This window comes from Accipiter gentilis, chromosome Z (genome assembly GCF_929443795.1).
Source record: "Accipiter gentilis chromosome Z, bAccGen1.1, whole genome shotgun sequence".
In the NCBI taxonomy this organism is placed as follows: domain Eukaryota; kingdom Metazoa; phylum Chordata; class Aves; order Accipitriformes; family Accipitridae; genus Astur; species Astur gentilis.
In genome coordinates, this window is record NC_064919.1 from 51,487,129 (window position 1) to 51,509,231 (window position 22,103).

Sequence of the window (22,103 nt, forward strand, 5' to 3'; positions counted from 1 at the left end):
AAAAAAAAATAATAATCAGGAAGACAGAAGAGTTCCTCTCCCTGCAGACTATTCCTGCATGTCTGCAGAACTATCGCTCTGTTTTGACACAGAGAAAAGACAGATGTACATCTTTTACAGCCTAACATGGAAGTCACTCATACAGCCATGATAACAACATAGGTGGGAAAGAATTACAGTGAGCCACAGTCATGAGCTAAAATTATACAAAACAAGCAAATGAAAGAAGCAGGCAAAGTATCATTTATTTTTTTAAGGAGTACTGTGAGCAGAAGAGGAACAATGTATGGTGATTCCACACAGCAAAAATTTCTTTCTGATTTTGTTTGACAATTTGTTAAAGCTAAGATCTTGATCCAGGAGAAAACGTCAGTGGCTGCTTGAGCCTTGCAAAACTCAAAGTGAGACTTGATAGCTAAATGCTTTAAGAAATGTCATGGGTTTGCTGCACAGGGCCAACTTCCACACATTGAAATACTCAGCTCTGGAGTATGGTGAAATTTTTTACCCTTGCAGTATTTGCAACACCCTGCTAGCTATGAGAAATACGAGAGCTTCAAAAAGAGATGGTCAATTCTTGAGAATATTTTGTTAGTCCTCTAACAGTGAGTTTTGCATCCTTAGGTCACCAAACCAAAAAAAAGGCAATCGTTCATTATGTTTGCAAATAAAATCCTACCTAAATTTTTTAATAGCAGACAGCAGAAGTACTCGGATCTTGCAGAGCACTCAGCCCTGCATTTGTGCATTGCAGCTCCCTAGAGATCATCCTTTACTTCTGTTAGGTTTCAGGGGAGTCTGGAGTATTCTGAACATCAAGAGCAGCCCTCACCACTTTGTAAGACCCAAGAGGATATCACCAGTCTTATAAAGAGTTGGTTAAAATTCGAGTCCTCAGACCATCCATCAATAATTAACTGTCTTGCCTACAGTCACTAGCAACAGAGATACCTATTTTTTCTTCTAGAGAGACCTTGGAAAAAAATCATCACTTGTACCCTGCTTTTTAAAATTGATTTTGTAAATGACTGTCTGGGATGCTGCAACAGATGCGCAAGCTATTGCTTAGGTGAAGTTTTGGACTGATAAAATGAAGTATTAATTTTGGGGATATCCACAGAAAGTTGAATGAAAAAAACAGACATCATAATTTGAATAGGAAAGCAGCATAATCTTTTTGAATTATTCTGATCTGTCCCGTGACTAAGAGATGGCACTATCTGACTTCAACTTTGTAACATGTTGTTATTCCTATATCCCCCAAATTTGATTAGTTCACATGAAAAAAAAACAGGGAAGAAAAGTCCCCCAAAGCCCAACCCTTTCATGCTTGATTTTAGCAGCATATGCCTAAACCGTTTGTTTATGTTCACTGAAGAACACATGGCCTGGCCTACAAAACTGCAGTAAGTTTACTTGGGTGGTTGTGAAATTTAATCAGCAGTTTATAACCAGCAGTGATAGCCAAGCAATTATCAATGTTCATTGTAGGGTTGAACCATGAAAAATGTATTCAATAAGTTGTTCTTATTTTATGAAATTGTGTGTATTAGGGTAAGAGGAAAGGCACCATTTCTTTCTTGTGTGTGTGTGTGTCCCAGACTGGGGACAGGGAGACGGAATTATTACTGCATACCATCTTTTGTCTTATGAAATTTGATCTGGTATATTATGATCTAGGTCCATGCCACCATGCTTATTAAAAAAGTTCTAATGGATTTTTCCACATCATTATTACAAATGCTTTCTGCAAGTGCCAAATCCCAAATCATCAGGTTTGATTTATTAATGACAAGTTCAATGTTGAAGTCTTCTAAGTAACATATAAACAAACTGTGGATGAGGTTGTGGAGAACTGTCATCATGTGGCATATGTAATTTTGTTTTTTTCATGTTAGTAAAAGCAAAGGTTTTGTATGATGCTTTCCTTTCTCTACTTACAGTGCTTTAATATTCCTGTTTGTATGTAGTGATACCTTACACTGAAAAAGGAGGATGTGCAAGAGATTTGTTGCTTTTCATAATTTGGTCATGAAGCAGAAATAGAAGCCAGACATTGTCATGGGAAAATACTTTTACAAGCTTGTTTAAACTAACATAAAAAGTACAAAAAAATGTAAGCCATGAGAGATGCTGAAAGCTTTCAAGAATACTGTCTAGCACAGGACTACACCATGACTCCTTTGAGCTTGCCTTTTAATTCCCTTGGAAAGCTGAAGGGACCTCTGCCTTTAAGCTCCAGGGAACATGTCTACTGTCCACTTCAGCATTCATGTCCCTTGATGGTGATAGCCCTGTGTTGGATCAGCTTGGTTTTGGGGTTGTCTTTATATGGAAGGCAGCTCTGTCTGTTGCTTCTCAATTCAGCCTCTAAATCAGCCACAGAATTTGCTGTGAAATTACATTATCACCAATTTACATGCTTTACAAAGCATCTCTGAATTGAACTTGGTCACCATACCTCAATCTTGGATTAAGCTGTGTTCCTTTAGATGATTAGGATGACTGCTAAAAAGCCCTTAGACTAAATCTCTCACAGAGCCAAAACAGAAAGCTAAAAGGTTCAAATCTTTTCTGAAATTCAATTATTCTCCACAAAGGAAGAACAAAATACAAAATACAAAATGGACTGACTAGGATAGCTGGCAGCAATGGAGCCTGCTGTATCAGATGCAATAGCTGTGATAATCTGTACAGAATCCACTACTAAGTGCAACAAATGAGTTCTTCTCAAATGAGAAGATCAAAATTATTGCACAGACTAAGGGCAATCCCAAATACACCAAAATCATCCCTGCTATTCTGTGGATAGCGCCTGTAACACTCCACTCATCTACAGAAAGACCATTTCACCACCAACAACATGCTCCCAGGGTGAGAGAATTCACCTTTGAGCAAGCCACCTTAATTCCCACAGCAGAATATTTATTAACCTTAATTTAATCATGGCAATACCTAAGAAATTAATGTAAAAAAAATAGGAACCTATTGTGACAGATACTGTATAAAAATAAAATGAACAAAATAAAAAGACAATGTTTGTCACAAAAAAAAATTGTTAAAATGATGAAAACTGAACAAGGTTGGCACCAAAGTTTCATAGTACTTAAAACAGACTGATTTTTAAAATAGATAGTTTGGGGGAATTTACACATGATACCAGAAAAAAGTTACAGAAAAAGAAAAGGAAAAATTACAAAGAACAATTTGTTAGAGGGAGAGAAAACAACATGTCTAAGAAACTGTCTCTATTGCCTCAAATTAAAACCTGACAGTAGATTCCAGAACAGCATTATTTTAAAGAAGTGTGTAAGATTAGTGATAACATATCTCCAGATTCAAACAGCATCTTTCCAGTAGTTTCAAATCATGTACTCTTTGAAGAACACAGGAATGCAAATCACATATGATCATATTTAGCCTATTTTCACGAACAAGCTATTGTTTAAACCACAGGAAAATAGATAGAAAATTGTAACAATATTTTTTAGAAGGGGCTTCATGAGTAATGCATGTAACTGCAGACCAATAATCTCTATCTCTGTTATGGGGTCAGCAGCTAGAATGAAAAAAAAAGAACAGAACTCAAAGATGGGTCCCTGAGAAGGGTGATACTTTCTGAGCATTGTGATTTGCTTTGCCAAAGATTCATGAGGGACACTGATAAAGGCAGCTTAGGTACCAGTTTTCTTCTAGGTCACTCACCAAAGGTCCTAGACAAAGTTCACATGACTTAAGATCCTCCCATGGACTGATGACTGGGTAACAGAGAAGGGTCCTATGGCCTGTTCCTACAATGGATGAAGGACCTGTGGAATCCCTTGGGGATTTGTGCTAGGGCATGACTTTTTAGCCAGACCCCCAGATAAGCAGAATAAAGGGTCAACCATGAGGTGACCAAGTTTACTTACGAAAAAAATTATGAATGGTAGCTAAAAATGAAACTGTCTGTGAAAGCACTCAAAGTTTTGGCAGACCAAATCACAGTTCAATAAAAAAGAAATAATGCCTATGGGAAAAAACCCGATTAATTATATATACTAATTATACATTAAAATGTCCTCCACATTAGCTACTACTATGCAGAATGGTGGTAGGGTTGTTACAGGCATTCCTCTGAAAAATATGAGCTCAGTGTGCAACAGTTAAAAAGATTAATGGACTATTACAGAGAGGAAGGAAAAAGGAGAGAACATTACACAGCCAAGTAGAATACATTTGTGTCCAGATCATTATGTGTAGTTCACTCTTTCTCAACATATAATTAATCTCATATACTTAATCTACTTATATTAAATAAATATCAAACAATTTTATTAAATTTTATTAAACTACACATTTATTTATAGGAAATGGATATTTCCAAAATATACATTTATAGATTTAAATACTATCACAAATTATATATTTATGTATATTATAAAAATTTATGAAAATATAACCACAGTGGAAACAGGAGAAGGACAGAGAAGGGAAATAAGGATAACCCTTTTATGGGCCATCTTTGATAAAAGTAAAGATTAATAGAGTAGGACCACAGGAAAGAGGCAAATGATAATGACAGAGATCTCAAATATAGAAGTAATGGAGAAAGGAGGTAAACAACAGTAATAATTTTCTGTTTCTCAGAGTGGGAAACCCAGAAGGAATCAGTGAAAATATTGTACCAAGGTTTTAAAAATGAGATGTATTCCTTATTTTACACAGTGCATAGTTCATTGTGGAACTCATCCCACAAGCTAAATGTTGTCAAAAGGGTAAATATAGCACAAAAGGGCCTACAGAAATTCCTGAAGACTGGCTTATTTGAGTCATTAGACACAATAGTCCAAATGCAACATGAGGGTCAAGAAGGAGGGTCTACGAGCAGAGGATAACCTTGATCTGTTTCTTGCACTCTTTCTTTCAATGTCTGAAACCAGTTCTGCCGTGAAACCGAAACCTGACTGAAGCAGACTTTTTGCTTGACCTAATACAGCAGTTCTAAAGTACTTACAGCTGGAGTATGTTGATAAGGAGAATGATCATGTTCTAAGAACTATTAATTGAAATAATTTATATTGAACAGGGAAAAAAAGGGTAGATATGAAATAGAATCTGTACACTGTTTTCAAAAAGACTACTACATGTCTTTCCATAAATTTTACCACATTTGCCAAAATAGGAGAAAAAGGGTAAAATTTTTCTGAATTTGTCACAAGAACTAGTCAAATAATGATTAGGTCTATTTTCAGGCTGGCCATTACATGTGAGCTTGATCTAGAATTTATGACAACAATTGTATATTTTTTTTTTTGAAATTAGGAAATCAGAATGCATAATTTTTATAACTATTGCTAAAAACCAAAGTATTGAATGCAAACATAGGTTGATAAAAGTCAGTGGTGCAGACCATGTTACAGAAGTGCTTCAATCTAAGTCCAATCTGCACTCCACAGAAGTAACCTCAGGAAGACACATATATCAAGAAGTAGCATTGTTTTATGATGAAGTGACTATATTCCAATGGTCTCTTCTAAATTAGGCAAAATGTTCTGGTCATTTGACCCTGATAACACAAAACTTGATTCAGTTATAACAAAACTTTAACTCTTACTATTTCTGTGTGCTCAGCCTTAATTCTAGCTCATCCGCCCCCAGGAGAGCCATCCTAACCCTGATCTGCCAGTGCTTCCAAAACTAGATCCTTCACCACTTCCTGCCTGACCTGCAGCCTTTTCCCAAACATGAAGCATAATCTCCTCTGGAAACCTTTGCCAACATCAAAATTAAATTACACAGAAGACCCTTGCTGTCATCACCCCCAATTCTCCTATCTCTAAAATCCAACAATAAGCCAGCCATAAACAGTAGGTCCTCACTTCTAGAGTGGATTCCATCTTTTGGCCCCTGCCCTAAAGCAAGTATTGAAGTAATTTCTTATTTCATTCCACAAGGTAAATCACTGTATGTTCCTGGTTTAAAAGTGATTATTTAATACAATCCTGACCCTAGACTGACCAGGCCCATCAGCCTCTACGCCAGCTGGCTGCCTGTACTTGTATTATCTCCTGCATGCCCTTGCAAGTCCCAAGAAATCAACCTTACTTTCTTTTGTTAACCTGGACTCTAATCAAATGCATTTCTCTCACCTGCAGTTTCTGCCAGTGCTAGATCACAACAGAGATAAGAATTGTCTGGCTAGCTCTAGCGCTCTGCATAACTCAGCATCCAGTTTTGAGCACTATTTTATGACTTTTAGGACAATTGTTGGCCAAAATCCTAATCTCAGCAGTAACTCTGCTCAATGGAACCCAGTCAGCACCATTTCTAAACCAGCCAGCAGTACCCCCAGCCACCAGCACAAAAAAATAGCCAGGCAGTCTCTTCTGGCAACAGCCCTTAACCAAAGCTTGTCAGCCCTACACTACAAAAGACAACATCAATACAAATCCAGTCCTAATCCAAATACCTCTGACAGCCTCCAGGGAAACACTTATGCGATCCAACCCTATACACCCCTGATGCAAAGCTGTTGGTCCATGCAGGTCCTCTGAATAAACCTTCATCTTGATACCAGGGATTGAAAATCAACATAAACCTAGTCACATCTAGATCTAGGCCAACAGTGATTTCTCCTCCAAACCAGGCTGAAGACTGGACCACACTCTTTATTAGATCTTGTTTTAAACCCACTGGTTTTTGCTGCCTCACATCTCAGCCACAGGGCTAGGGCCCTAGCTATGCAAAAACCACAGTCTGAAAAACAAACCCTAGCAAGCTGTGCTTTGCCAAACCTAACCCTTCCCTAGCACTCCTCACTGGCTGTTTCATTAAGCCTATAACTCAGGTGGTTCATATCTGCAGTGCTGATTGCTTTAGTCAACCAGTGATGACTGTTAGCATTACATTATCAGCTGTAGACCCCACCTGACAATATTGATTCCTCCTGCTCAAAGGAGTGCAGATGTGTGACATGAAATGGTCACTCCAAGTTTCTCTATTTTGTGTCTGAAATGGACAATATCGACAGAGGAGACTTTTTAGCACAGACAGGTGAATATGTGACCTTGGCAACACAGCAGATCAGTGGCAGCTCTGTCAATAAAGGACAAGTCCCCTTTGTGGTATTACTGCTTTGTTCTCTAGACCATAGTGCTGGCCAGAAAGATTTCCAAGTAGAAACTGACTTTCATTTCACCAGGACTTTAACAAACATGACAACTTTTTCTTTTATGAAAAAGGCATTTCTATTCATGTGAATTCAAATTTTGTGATAAAAAAATCAAAATGGGGAAATCCTCAGAATTTAGAAGCCAAATTCAAGTGGAATTTAAATTTGCTGGCCTCTTTTCCAGGTCTTCTGCCTTTCAAACATTAAAAGTTTATAATGGAGATTTCTAATTCTCAAACTATGAATATAAGAAATAAGAGCACGAAAAACTCCAGTTCTATTTTGTGATAACACCTTTATTTTTTAAAGAAAGCACTGTTCTACTGAATTATTTTTAACATTAACATATCTTGTGAAAAGACTGCCAAGAGTTTAGCAGTCAAGGAATGTACTACTGACTATTACAAAGTCAAGAAATTTAGCAATTACACAATTCAGCTCCTACAGGAACAGCATGAGGTTTCTTCTTCCAATTTTAAAGCACTCCATGTCACCAAGAAAGAAACTTAAATGTCAGGTCCGACATTGAGTTTCTACTTCTGAATTATATCCAGGTGTCTAACATGACCTCTCTGAATAAGACCATTCAGGGTCAACTGAAAAGGATTATAACAGTCATTCTGGAGACAATGGTCCTAAAACTAGAGTTCTGCTACCATCTACAAACTCATTTAGATCTGTTTGCATAAAAACTGCCTTGTCCTGGGAAAGTAAATCTTGACACCCAAAGAGATCCCACTTCATAAGAAAAACTTGCTAATACCACAGAGAAACCTGAAGGCAAAATAGTCATGGCTATAGTAAGTATGGAAAGCAGTTGCCAAGTCTGACATAACTGAGAGGTATGCACACATTTTGGTACTCCTGTGTTAGCCTTATTTGTATGTACACTCCCATATCCCACAAAACCTAACCAATGAAATATCCAGAAGCTAAAAAATTTTGTTAGAAAAATAATTAAACAGTGTAGAATAATATCCTTGTTGCATGAAGTAATATCTAAGTATCTTCTACAGCTGTTTATTAAAAAACTAAATGTGACTCAAAGGCAAGGAATTTTTAAGTGCCTGATCCAAGGCAAAATCTAATGCTAACCTTAGAAAAGATCCTACAACTGTGAATAGGTGTTTTGTTTGGGCATTCTTCCATATCCACTTAAGACAATGGATATGTCAATAAATTAACACCTGCTGAGCCATGCTACTCTAACTTTCAAAAGGCACAAACACATAGCAGAACTATTAAAATAGTTTAATCTCAACTCAGTAGTGTCTGTTCTGCCTGTGTGTAGCCAGCTTGTACACTCATATTGGACAGACAGTCATCATACGAAGAGGGTACTGCCTTTAATTTAACTAGTGCTTCTTACCTAGCGCTTCTTACCTTGCTTTGATAGAGAAGAAAATGCAGGCATCAAGGGATAAAGGTATTTCCCCTGTCATAAAAGATAACAGTGGAAACACCAGGAACACAGTCCAACCCTCCTGTTACCATTTCAGGGCAACTGGTCAACATGACCACCTGTCCCCAACAGGTTTGTTCTAACTAACCAGGCTGCATTAAATCCATAGACAGCACAAATAATGCAAAGTGAGCAATACTGTTAACATCGCGCTGATGTTCATCATCTGGATATGATCTGTAATACAGGTAATGTTTTAGGCATTTTGAATTGACCAGCATCTGTTTTATTAAGTTTTTCTTTCTGACCTTCAAAGAGAAAGGAATGCATTCTTCAGGTCAGGCTTCTCCTTGTGGACCAGTCCTGATAATTGCAGCTTGCTTTTTGTGCTGTTAACATAGCAAGATGGGTAGGGGACAGTCTACAGGGCTCTGCTACTTCCTGAGTTAACCCATTCCAGCCCAGCCCAGCTTAACCCAACCCAATCACTTATCACATTTTCCAGTTCACTGTTCAAACTTCTAGCTGCCATCAGCTCTTGGTTAAAACAAATGTCATCTACCCCTGGGGACCATGGTGAAAAATTTATGTAGTCCTGGACATGATACAGGTTTTACAGTTTTACAGCTGAAATCCTTCAAGTTCCTTGGACCTACTGGAAAAGGATTTATTTTACGGTAATTCCCAAATGTTCATTTTTGTATGTGTGTTTTCCCACAGAATGTGTGCATTGCTTCCAGCAATGTGTTTTATATTACCTGGAAGAATAGAAATGCTCTAATGGGAGGAAACAATTTTATTCTTATTGCCAGTGCAACACAAAGCAGAACTTCAAAATGACACCATGACTTCTTAAGCAAAGTCATCCCATTTATTTTGGAGTTTGGGGACCTCATTCTCCACCCCCTTACAGTCTTCTGTGCAAGTATGCTAGCATAAAGACTACAAATTATGGGCCAAAGATACAGACTTTCTTTTTCTTGCTTGTCACAGACGAAGCAAGCTGCATGTCCTTGTTTTATAGGTACCTCAGCAGCATATACAAAAAGTAATCTGCCTTTTCTTGTAACGAGTTCATCTCTTCTCTTTAGGCCACACATTGGGTATGCCTTTCTTGGCATAAACTCAGTCTCTTTTCTGAGGAGTGTCCAATGAGGCTTTCATCAGATATTTAACTATAAAGAATTTCATGTAGAATTCAAGAGCTAGCGTGGACTAGGCTTTGTGGTAAATGTCTACAGGAAAATTAAGATCTAGAAAAATCTCTCTCATCTTTCTAATGCATCTTACTTTATGTTGCTTTAAGAGGTCAACACCCAATGACCCTCACCTTGATAGTGAAGTCTGCATTGAGAGGCCCGGATATTCTTAATATCTCCTTGTCAGGAAACTTCTGGAAGTCGATGCTAGAATTCTCCACGAGGAAGGAGCCTGTGGAGCTGAGGCTGTTTTCACTCTTCACACCTTGGAGAGTCTTCGTTTCCAAATCTGACAAATACAAACAAATTAACAGGAAACTAGAGCATTAAAATTTAAAGAGTAAGTGAGAGCAGAAAGAAAACCAACACAAAACAGTAGTGGTGCAAACTTGCCTCCTAAATTAGTGATAATGAAACTTTTTTCTTCTTTTCCACAGTTTATTCACATTCCCATACTTTCCTTTTCTTTTTTTTCTCCTCCATCTGCTTTTTGGCTTTGTTCAACCCTTAGATTTCTAGCTCCGCATTCACCTCCTCACCCACAGGTCATGTTTTTACTCTCTTGCAGACATATTAATCCATTCCTAGTTAGGCATATTTGCTGTCATTTAACTCACTCTCAGTAAGTCACGCTCATATGGGGAGCGTGACTTAGACCTTCAGCCATGAGTGCTGGCTTTGTTAAGTTGCTGTTCACTCTTTCCATTCAAAGGTGGGGTCACTAACCACATGTTGCTGTAGCAGACAATTAACTGAAACCAAGACATCCCGAAAAGAAAGATCAGTATGATAGCAGTCCTGCCTCCTCTCCAGAAGTAGTCTGATCCATCCCCGTGGAGTAGGAAGGGAAGGTGAGTGCTGAACCCTCCTGAGCTCTCCCTCTGTCTCTCTCTGCATTCACATCTCCCAAAAGTGGGCACTAATTCAGATACTGTTTGTTAGCAGTACTTCTGATTGTTAAGTCATAATAAATATATTAAATCATTTATTAAATGGAAATAAACCATCAGAAAGTAGATCTGTTCCATCATCTAGCTAGCCTCCCCAACAACTCCAGATTATGCTTTACAGCACGTTCACCAGAAAACTGTTTCTTGTGGTTACTTCAAAGTGACAACATAGTTCATCATGAAGGATTGCAAAGCTGTAGTCCTTTCACATGTATTTGTGAAATTATGCACAAAATCTCCCACATAGAGAGGCAGCTAAGGCAATATCTGAATTAGATGGGGATATACTATTAATCTGTGATGGACTCATATTTTCAGAGACAGTAAATGGGAGAAATGTTTTTATTAGCAAGTATTAAGTTGTTAATTAGGGGAAAAAAGATAATTGCACTAATTAGACTGCTTTTCAAGATGGGTTGTAGGGTTCGGCACCCGGAAGATCTCGCGATGTTACGGAAAGATGGAGGGGTAGTCGCAGCCCTATGACGCATCCATAACCCCGCCTACCCTTGTTAATATAAAAGGAATCAACTGCGCAATAAAAGGCAGAAGTTGGCGCTCACACTATGTGTGTATCTGTCTCTTTCACTGGTCCTGGCCGACCAGTGATCTAATTGCGGCACCTTGATATGTAGCGAATGCTACAATAGGTCATGGGCATTAATTCATGAAGGAAGTTGCTGAGGCAGTACACTAAGATTTGCTCTGTATTAATGAATTCCTTGGTTTTCATTGAGACTAGTCTCTTCCTTTGTGATGCACTCGGCCGTATATTTATTTCTGGAGAAGGCTGCATGCATCAGGGATAAATATAGTTTTAAGACTTGTGTGTATATAATCGGCCTCCTGTTGACTTCTCCCACTACCAAAGTTCACAGGGCAAAATAGTCCCTCTCCCCCAACTGATTGTAGCTCATACATACATAAAATCCTTTAATGGGTGAACAGAAAGATTCATGGAGACATCTGAAACAAGAAAGCGATGTATTTGGACTTATTCATGTTTACACAGAGCAGTTAATCTAAATCTCAACCAGTGACTCGGGCAGATCTCGCTGATTCAAATCTTTTTGTCCTGAAATGTGATATGGCCTGAATGAAGACAGCTTTAGGTCAATCTCTCCTGCTAAAATCTCATTTTGCTCTAAGCTGTCTTATAGCTTAATTTCACTGAGAAAATAATAGAAGTATAACATTTTTCTACCTTGGAAGAGAACATCTATACTGTGAAAGCAGACAGGAGGGAAAGGAAAAGTGCAAATCATTTACTGGGAAAGTAATAACAACCATACTGGAGCAGCTCAGAAATACCCGAAGGGCCACTTAAAACTGAAGTATAGGCAGCATTTGAATTTTTAAGAAAAACACAATATATTTTTTCTTAGTTTATAACCTGTAATTTGCTGGTCTTTATTCACAGCTCTAAATCTAAAGAACCATTAAAAGGTTATGGAATGCCCACTGCTTTCTTAACACAAGCAGTGAACTACAGAACAGGACTGATAAACCACCCCTTATTTTGCTACTCTGTACAAATTCTTTGGGCAACAGAAATCTGGAGAGAGTGGGAATGATTTGGTGTTTCACCTCCTTGTTGACACTAATGTTTGCATTTACGCTGACAAGCATAGAGGACTCTTAACTGGTCCATGCTGTAGGGAAGTCCTATTACATTTGGAAAAGAAGGGGAGCCCTACTTATCTTACAATAATTTGTGCTTTGAGAGGTAATGAAGTACAGTTTGTGCCTTTTATGACCGTAAATCCCATTTACCAACACTGTAGTGTTCATTTGCTGCTGATGAAAAAAGGAGCATCTGGTGAGTAGCTACTGCACTGGAAGGTAAGAGAGAAGGATGCAAGGAGTTTCTATTCATGAAATAAATGGATTTGCCTTCAGGTCTCCCAGAGTATTCTCAAATCCTGAGACTTTTCTCTCAGAGAAGGGATACACAGCTGCTGGGATATGCAGATCCCTGTCAGACGAAGCAGGGAAGTGTTATAGCCACCAAGTGACGGGCTAGCAGGACTCAGTGGTCGTAACTCCTTGGAGCAGTATCACTACTAAGGAGCTTGTTTTGACTTGTGCATGCTGTTTCTGATCTTTGGACTGTGATTTTGTGTGTGTGCCCCTGCGCATCTGTATGTGCATCTATGGGAGTGAGACAGATTATCATAACAGAAACATATGTTAAAGTCATGAGCAGCTTGATGGCTAAGCTCAGCTGTAGGGAAGCTTATACTTTACTGTCCTCAATATTTGTTCACTCAGTGGGATTTATTTTATTAATTTTAAACAAAAGCACTTGGCACCAAATGAGCCAGCTAAAGGATAAGCAAACAGAAATGACTGAAAAATTATGGAGGGGCAAAGGATTCTGCAATGTTGGCCAAGCTCTTCCCTGAAAAGAGCATGTACCACTCATGTAATGGGGTCCGAGGAGAGCTTCTGCGGGCAGGACTCATTCCTGTGTTGAAATCAGTGATCTGAGACAGGGAAACCAGACACCACAGTGTAAACAGAGCACTGCAGGTTAGCAAGGCTTTCTTAAACAAATGTACACTAACTTTTTCTACTTACATAAATGATCTGGTCCTTTCAGCACAAGGCGAACTTGCCTGCTTCCATAGGGAACAGCAACCACTGTATCATCCACTGTCGGAAGGCAAAAATGCATGGAGTAAATAAGCAAAGAAATTCCGATCTGTTTTCAAATAAGCAGTGAAATAGGTGCTTACAAGACAGTCAAAAGAAAAGCTTTTGGACCAATTAAACAAGCATATGAATGATGAGACAATATTAAAAATCTGAAAAAAGAACTTGTTGAATGTGGTAAGAAGCTTCTACTTAGAAGAACCCAAACCTGTTGATATTCTTTATTCTCAACTCCTTCACAACCATTTTTGGATTTCACAAGTAGCTAATAGCTTTCTATTTCACCACGACTCCACTTAAACCTCTTCCAAGTCTTTTGAAATGGTGTTTGTGGTGAAGTAGACAAGCATAAGCTTATTCTGATGTTTATCCAGAATAGCCCATTCCTTCACTTGGCTCTTTCCCAGTGGAACCCTACAGCTTCTCCATAACCCTGCCCATGCTATGTGATGATCTCCCACTGCCCTCAGGCATGCCTTCCTTTTCACACCTTTTATTTCAATGACTAGAAGTGCTATAATTCTGCTTCCCTTTCCACACCACTAACAGAAAGCCCCTGGAAAAAGAGAAGCCCATTAGACTGTCATGTAAACAGGTCTTAGAGCAGGATCTTGCACCTATGCAGCCCTTGGGAGCTTTGCCAACTGGATTTAAACTGAGGTGTGAATTAGCATGTAGGTTACACTCTGCTGTGAAAGTTAGTTAGGTAAGCATGTCTAAAGAGGCAGCAACCTCAGTAATGTCCTGAAGGGAAACAGGAAGGAAAAGTGTGGAAAGATGATAGAAAATGCTTCCAACTCTATGCCAGGGTCGTGAAGTGGGTGCCCAGAGAATGCTGAGCTGGACTTAACCAGCAAGCCTAGGTTCTTCATTCATCTTTCCCTGTCCTTTCTGCCTCCTTCTCCTATAACTAGAAGTCAGGAAAGAAGAAGTATGCATGTCTAACAGGAGGGGTTTTTTTGAGAGGTGGTAGACATGACAGGAACGAAGCCCCTTTCACTATCTGTTCATCAGAACTGTTCACATCTGTGTCATATAATGCCTGCTAGCCAGAATTATAGCTCTGCTCTCAAAGCAATGTGTTATTTCGTCAGGTAAGGCTAACTCAGCCCATAAAAGCACATAATCTTTCATCCAAACATATGAGCTGGGTCCTTAAGTTTCTGACCAGACTAAACTGGGAAAACTGTTCCAGCCTAGTTAAATCAGGATTCTCAGTTACCAGCAAAATAGTTATTAAAGAGGCAACAGAAAGAGAGAAAGCTACAAGAAATGGGGACTTCTTTTAAATAACATATTCATCCAAACCTATAATATATCAAAAATGTGAAGTAGAAACCTTTTAAATTTTAAATTCAGTCATGCATCATAGGAATTTCTGACACTCTTATATTGGAGAGATTTATGGAATGAAATATCCATACTTTTGTGGCCTCTTAATATCCCAGAAGTGAGGGGGCAAATGTAGGCAGTGATAAATCCCTGAGTATCACGAGACTTGCAAGGAGATAGAGCCTATTTATGTGCCCAGGCTCTTCTGAACGTTGTCTCCATTTTCAAAATCTGATTTGGTATGTTTCCTCAACCCATCCAAAAATTTCAGTGTCTCCTAAGACTTCTGTAACACTGAGGTTAAACTCTATTCAACCTACATTCTGCTTATACATATCTCTGATACCACAACAATTAGCAAAGATAGACAGCTTTCATTTCTACACAGAATTCAAGTTTTCTATTAGAAAAGGCAAATATTCAAGTCTTACAAAATTCATTAAATATTGGTATTCTAACACTGATTTTATTGGTACCATTCTGGTACTCATATTCAAGATACCCAGTAGGATAAATACATTTTATCCATGTGGGGGAAGAAAATCCAGGAGTATGACTTATCATTTTGCTGTATATATATCACATTTATTGGAATGAGTCTGGGAAAACAATACCTTCAATTTTTCAAAAAATATTAATGGTCTTTTTACAAGTCTTACTTAAAGACAGTCCCATGTAATTATTATATTTGACTGTCTCTCAGTTATGAGCTCTGTGCTGGAGAGCTAACAACTCTCTGATATGTCACACATAAATTGGACAGTTTAAAGATCACGCAAGCTTATATATCACATATTCTTAGCATGTCTCTTCTGCCCCAGGGTATTGCTAGGTCTATATTTCACCTGATCTTGTCGTTGCTGTCCATATGAAATCCTAGCACACTTTATGTGAAATGCAAAGCTCAGTAGGCTTCATGCTTATCACAATGCTTCCTGCTTTCACAAAGCAGAAGCAGTACGGACTGAAGGATAATTTCCTGAGGTTAACAGTGATAAGAAGGAGACATTTCCTGTGAAGAGACATGTGAAAGTAAGCATGGTAATATTTAGTCACAGCTCCCTCCAACAATAAGCAGAGATGAAAATTGTAGAGCAGCCGTGTGGAGTACTCTGAAGAAAAGGCGCAAAGTGTGTTAACAGGCCGTTGGTTTTCTCCAGAGAAGATGCATAGGGAGGCAAGAGAGAGTCACAGATAACTGAGAGGACAGTGGCCCAGGGCTGTGAAGAAAATGCAAGGATTCAGGCAAAGGTTATACGTCAGGTACATTTATCAGATTCCTGTGAGAGATCAGTTTCTTCTGGTTTTGGATTTTGAATTTGGATTTTGTCCAAATAGTCTAACTGTCAGTTCTCATGATGAAAAATGGAGCTGTTTCTATTTCCCCATTACTATTGATATTCAATGGAAATCTGGAACTGCATCTCTTTTTGACAGCCATGGCAAAAGTAATCAGATAAGTATCTATCCTTCCTCAGCATAGCAATTTCTGCAAATCTTTTTTAAAAGTAACCTACTTCACTAATAGATGTCAATCCTTTCTTGGAGAAATACTAACTTTGCACAAGGTGATCAGCAGAATTCATCCACCACTTGTGTGATCAACTCTTCAGCTCCTTGGTGAATACAAAGAAGCCTGCTTAAATACAGCTTATCTCTAAGGAAGGTACATACACTCTTTCCAAAAGGAGGTATTATAAGAAAGAGAAAGATTCACTTTCTGCAGACTTAGAAAGATTGAACCACTTAAGTTTAGGACTAGGAAAAAAGGATATTTCTGGAATGAACAATGTTTTTTGTAGGTTTGTTTGTTTGGTTTGGTTTTTTGTTTGTTTAGTTGTTTTTTGTTTGTGGGTTTTTTTTTTAATAGAAAAAACAGCATAGACAGAGGTGCTTCCATTTTCATAAAATGTAGGAGAGAATTCGACATCACATTGCCTCTTGCCCTGCTATGCTTCTGTTTCTGAGGCCACTGGGAGATGTATGCTACCCCTATAAATACTGAGGAAGCTGTTCCCATAGCAAGTGCTAGGTGTTTAAAAGCTCTATGAATTTCTTCCTAGTACTACCCTTCTCCTGTGCCTCTGCCTGATATAAACAACATGGAGAAGGGAACTGGATATGAGCATCAAGAGAAAATGAATTCAGGATGAGCTCAAGACTGTGTCTGGCATGGTTTTGAGATATAAACAACTTTAGAAACTATTGGGACAGCACTGGAAAAAAGGTTACTGACCAATTTCCCTAGCACAGTCCTCAGAATTGAATGCTGTGCTCCGTTAGGCAAATAAAAATCCCAAGTAAGCCCACAAAATACCTCTGCTGATATCTGGTCACTGCTGCACAATGCCTCTTCTTTTTCTGACATTGTGTGGCAGTCTGGCTCACATAGGCTTTTAATGCCTTGTTCATACCATGGACAAAAAAACCATTATTCTTGAGAATCAAGGATTATTTTATAGAGGTAACTTGGTATTAAGCTATTGACTAGCCAAAAGTAATACAGTCATTCCAGCAAATAAATTAGGCCCTGATCCCTGATACGCTTATGTAGATATGTTTACAGTGACAAATAAGATGCTGACACAAACATAGTGCCAAAGTGACAGGTATTTAAACAGTGCTGAGGAGAATAAAGGCAGAAAATAAACACAGAGTAGACTTTTTAAAGCTTTTCAACATTTAAAATCTCAAATTTTCACAGCATGTACATAAATCATTTGGGAGCAAACCTCAAAAAGAATTCATATTAATTCATATGTGAAGATCCGTAAGTGCACCTTTACAATTGTAAAAGCCAATTTAAAGGCGCACTAACTATTGACACATTCGAAATTCACTGTATTGCATAACAACATGTATGTCTACAGCAGGGGAGAGAATAATCACACATGGTTTATAAAGCATGCATACAAAACCTGATTATCTACTTCAGTCCTGTATAACAATTATTTGCATCCATGCTCCATCCTGAACAATCCATTCTCTAACTTTTTTTTTACACTCGTCTCACTCAAAGACTATGCTCTCTGCCATCTGCTCTTCTACCTGTATAGCATTCTTTATATTTAACAGCAAAACATTGGGAGTAGGGACTTCATGTTATTAACATTTTCGTGCTGTGCATAATATATTAGTGCCTTTATCCTCAGTAGAAAAGAGATGAGCACCTTTTTACCACAAAGCAACTGAAAAACATTGAATTATTCCTATAGGAAAAGACATTTGCCAAAAAAGTTCATAAATACTATCATGTCTCAAGTAGCCTGGAGATTTCTGAATTTGTTCATGCACATTGCAGAAACAGTAACAATGAGGTGAAATTCCATTCCTAAATCTTTGTGAATTATGTCCTTTGTGCTCTAATGTGCAGTTCTGCCTCAGCAATGGAACTCTTATGAGGATTACTCCTTTCCTTCCTTCATACAAACCAGTTTTTCTTTCTTCCTTTCTTTCTTTCTCTCTCTTTCTTTCTTCCTTTCCTTAATTTTCTTTCTTTCTCCCTTTGTTCCTCAGTTTGTCCCTTCGTTTGTTTCTTCCTTCCTTCCTTCCATCCTTCTCTCTCTCCCCAATCTTCCTTCCTTCCTTCCCTCCTTCTCTCTTTTTCTTTCTTCTACTCTCTCCCTCTCAGTTAGCAAACACAGTTCCAGAGGTGCACTGTGCTAGCTACTGCTCTGTTTGCTGCGCTCAATACCCAAGCAGTTATTCCCTGACAGAGAGAAACTTTTGTAAAAATGACCTCTCACTGCTCCTCACAGAAACCTAATGTTGCCTATACAGGAATCCCAAAGTGTACACACAGTCTTCAGCAGATATTACACTGCTATTTGAATCTTTTAGGTCATGTGCTATTCAACACTGGAAAAAGTGCTCCAGAATAGTAGAGCTAGTCTGATTAAACTCTAGTGCCACTGAGTATGGCTGGGGGCAGGTTTGTAGACTAGCACACGATTCCTCAGGTGTGTCTACACAGGCATGAAAGTACACCTACCTTTTTTACCCTTCCTTCACACTGACCAGACATGTGCTATCTCTCCTCCCAAAACGTTCATAGCTCCATCTATGGTACTGTAACGAGGCTGGAAAGCCTACCTAGAGTCCAGGATAAATGAGCTCTGTCACTGGGGCATGCTAATGCTACTTTACAACTCGTGAGTTGAAGCTGGCTCAGACAGTATGTGGGAAAGACCACATCTGTCCATACCCATCCACGTAGGCACCTCCTGATGACTTAGGCACCCCAGTCCACCCTAGGACTCAGCCTGCAGGCAGACATGCTGCAGGTGTAGGGCTGGGAGGAAGCACTGTGACAGGTTGCCCCCCCCCCCCCCGTCCCTCCCCCCCCTGTCCCCAAGGGACCCCCCTGCTGTACAGCAGCATAAAGCACTCTGTTCAGAGCAGCACGGTCTGTGTCCTATGCTGAGCCAGCTAATACAGCAACAGCAGTGTGGCTAGAGCCAGCTCTTCTTGTTCTCCCTCTTCTCCCAAGCAAGTAGCTAGCGGAGATGGGGAATATACTGGTAACTTTCCACAATCCTTTGTCCAACCCCACAGCCAGAGCTGTAGTTTGAGCAAGCTTGATTTAACCCAAGAGGGAAGAAATTGTGGGGACAATCAGGCTGACCACGATCATTCAACTGCCTGAGTGGGGTGAAATCTAGCTTGCAAAACCCACGTATTTCACCAAGAGTGGGAGATAACGCTTTATGAGAAGAGACAGCTTACGTTTATTTGCTGAGAGCTGGGACTTATACTGGCCTCGAACCAGCCGGCAGGTGGACCCGTCGCCATTGCAGACCCCACAGTTATCTTCCTTGACAGCGCTTCCCAGCTGGCGGTCACAGCCAACGATCTGGCAAGAAAAAAAGATGTGCAGTTCAACGTGAGCACTTACTGACTGACTGCTCGATCCATCTCTGCAACTAATTACTGCCAAATTTCTCTCTCAGCATCTCTAGAGGGCCATAAAGTACCTTAACAATGAGAGAGGCTGCGCAAATCTGGCTGGGATTTTGAACTGAATTCAGACGTGAGATAGTGAGCAGGTTAGTACTCAATGGCTTTTGCAGTCCAGAGAAAGAAAAGACTATTGTTGGAGGTTGTTTGTTTAGGGCATTGTGAACATTTCTTGGTCAGAGTCCTATCAGAAACTACACTTTCCAGAGTTTCACAAAGAAAAATGCCTGAAATAATAGATAAGAAGACAGCTAGGAAGCAGACAGATAAAAGAGCAGCCCAGATAAATAATAACATGGCTTGAGATCTCAGTGAAATTTTACCTGCTATGCAGTTGGGAAAACCATGTGGTTTTAATTATGTTTAACAATAATCCCATTCCACACTATCAATGCCTGTGTTCAGACATTGTTAAAGATCTGATAAAGAAGGAGGGAATGGTTAAAACAAAAGAACTGAGAGTCAGAAATGCAATTGCCTGCTCTGAAACTGGCTTTATGCTTACGTGCAAATTGTTTGGTTCAGAATTCTAAAAGTTTAATAGATAAACTAGGCTTCTCAGTTTGCAAAAAACCTGTAGCTCCCAGAACAATCAAATATAAATGTACAATTAAATACATTTAAAATTAAATAAATGGAATATAAATTTATTTAGCACAGTGCTAATGTAAGCTTTTTGTTTGAACTTTGAATTCTGCATTCAAGTTATGAATTTTGCATATAAATAATGGAAATCCAAGAAATTAAGCAAGTCCATACAGTGTTATAATTATCTTTATACATACTAGAAAATGAAAGGCCTTCTAGCATTCTGGTGTGCAAAGTAAGCAAAGAAAAAATATTTCTGTATAAATTCTACTTCTGAAGAGTTTGTGTTAAGACTATTAGCCAAACAGAGAATATATAAAACACAAGGAATTTTAAATAAAGTGCTTATTTCAGATTTAAATTTTCCTGCATCTGTGAGTCTCTCTTAAATCAGAGAGCTGGGTCCTAGAAGCTGATAAGAACAAATAAGGCACTTATCATCCAGGCTCATAAAAGCTACATGTGTGACTCGCACATTTAAGCATTCAGGCTAATATTTCTTATTTAAGCAAATCTATGTGTGCAGAATTGCAGATCTCTGCTAGGGTGAGATGTACTTCTGGGTTTGACACTTTCACTTCACTTGCCTGTGAAAATGCAGGCTTTGATTAATAACCAGTATTTACTTTCAACAATTCAATTCCCATTTCTAACATCATTATTTACTAGTTGCACAATAGCAGTTTTCTTAGTTATCTGCCATATTGATAGTATAAATAATTTGATTTAAATCATTATAGGTTTAGGTTCAGGCTTGATGAAAGCTATCATCAAATTTCTTTGACTTTACCCACTTCTACTGGGTCAGAACTGGGTCAGTCTCCTGTGCTTCTGCATTATATTATGATGTCTCCAGGGGAATTAATGATGGCTAATGGAGTAACAGTCATGCATAAATGATACCTTTCCCTGAAAACCTAGTCATACCAAGACTGCAAGGAACATTTTATCACATTAGAAACACCATGACAAATAACGGTTAGATAGCTGAAGTGAAGTTAAGATTATCTTGACTGTGACTACTCCATACAGAGCTTCCAGGTACAGATATATAAATTATACCAGTGATACCATGTAAGATTTAGGTCTATTTTTTTCTGAATAAGAATATCCCTACAGGAGCTGAACCGCCTTTGACATATGCAGATTCACTTTCTTTAACTTTCTTGAATGTCTCTGTATAGACAAATGTTAAAAAATCACTTGCATGATCTGAAAACTGTATGACATAATGCCTACAAAGCAGATGAATTTCCTTCAAGTGCATTACAGCTCACTAGCACCCACAGTGAGAACGGTCCTTCTGAGGAACCCAGATATCAGAGGAAAGGCCAGAATTCCCTTTCATATCTGCTCATAGCATATTTTATATTCACTCAATGGTTCAGTCTAGAGTGGTATCCAAATCTGTATGCTTTCACCTATTTTGAAAAGAACATGCGAACTGCCTGGATGTGAAAAGGGCTGGATCTTAAACCCAGGTAGGAGGCAACCAATTTCAAAACCAGCCTTTACTACTTTAAAGCCTTTTTAATTTCATGAATCATCAGCTCACATGTTGCCATGGGCTCTACTCTGATTAAAGTTAATTTATAAATTGAGCAATTTGGAGCTAGGTCACAACATGTAGAGGAAACTGCCAGGAAATTCTCAGGTGTGAAAGGAAGTTATATTGAGGTTCATCGTTCTTTTTGAGATGGACGCCATTGCATAGCATAAACCCAATTCTTTTTCTGAAATGCTGTATTTCAGATAGAAGTAGGAGCAAAACGGAGACCTCTTGTGAACACCAAAAATTATATGGTATGTACAAAATGTGTTTTAATCTTCCTGTACTTGGTAGTCTCTCAGATAATTTTATGTTATTA

The 22,103-nt window shown here is 38.7% G+C and overlaps 2 protein-coding genes across 7 annotated transcripts in view; both read right to left on the reverse strand.

The window, feature by feature from the left end:
- The window catches only part of ADAMTSL1 (ADAMTS like 1), a 474,760-nt gene that overhangs the window by 109,822 nt on the left and 342,835 nt on the right, over positions 1 to 22,103 (reverse strand). For all 6 annotated transcript variants that reach the window (XM_049794311.1, XM_049794310.1, XM_049794308.1 and 3 more), the window contains 3 exons: positions 19,417 to 19,543; positions 13,285 to 13,359; positions 9,886 to 10,043 (listed from right to left, as the gene is read on the reverse strand). In XM_049794311.1, the coding sequence (XP_049650268.1) occupies positions 9,886 to 10,043; positions 13,285 to 13,359; positions 19,417 to 19,543 (360 nt within the window). The remainder of the gene's footprint in view (positions 1 to 9,885; positions 10,044 to 13,284; positions 13,360 to 19,416; positions 19,544 to 22,103) is intronic.
- SH3GL2 (SH3 domain containing GRB2 like 2, endophilin A1) overlaps positions 1 to 22,103 on the reverse strand; it is a 579,749-nt gene that overhangs the window by 39,009 nt on the left and 518,637 nt on the right. The gene's annotated exons all lie outside the window — the stretch shown is intronic.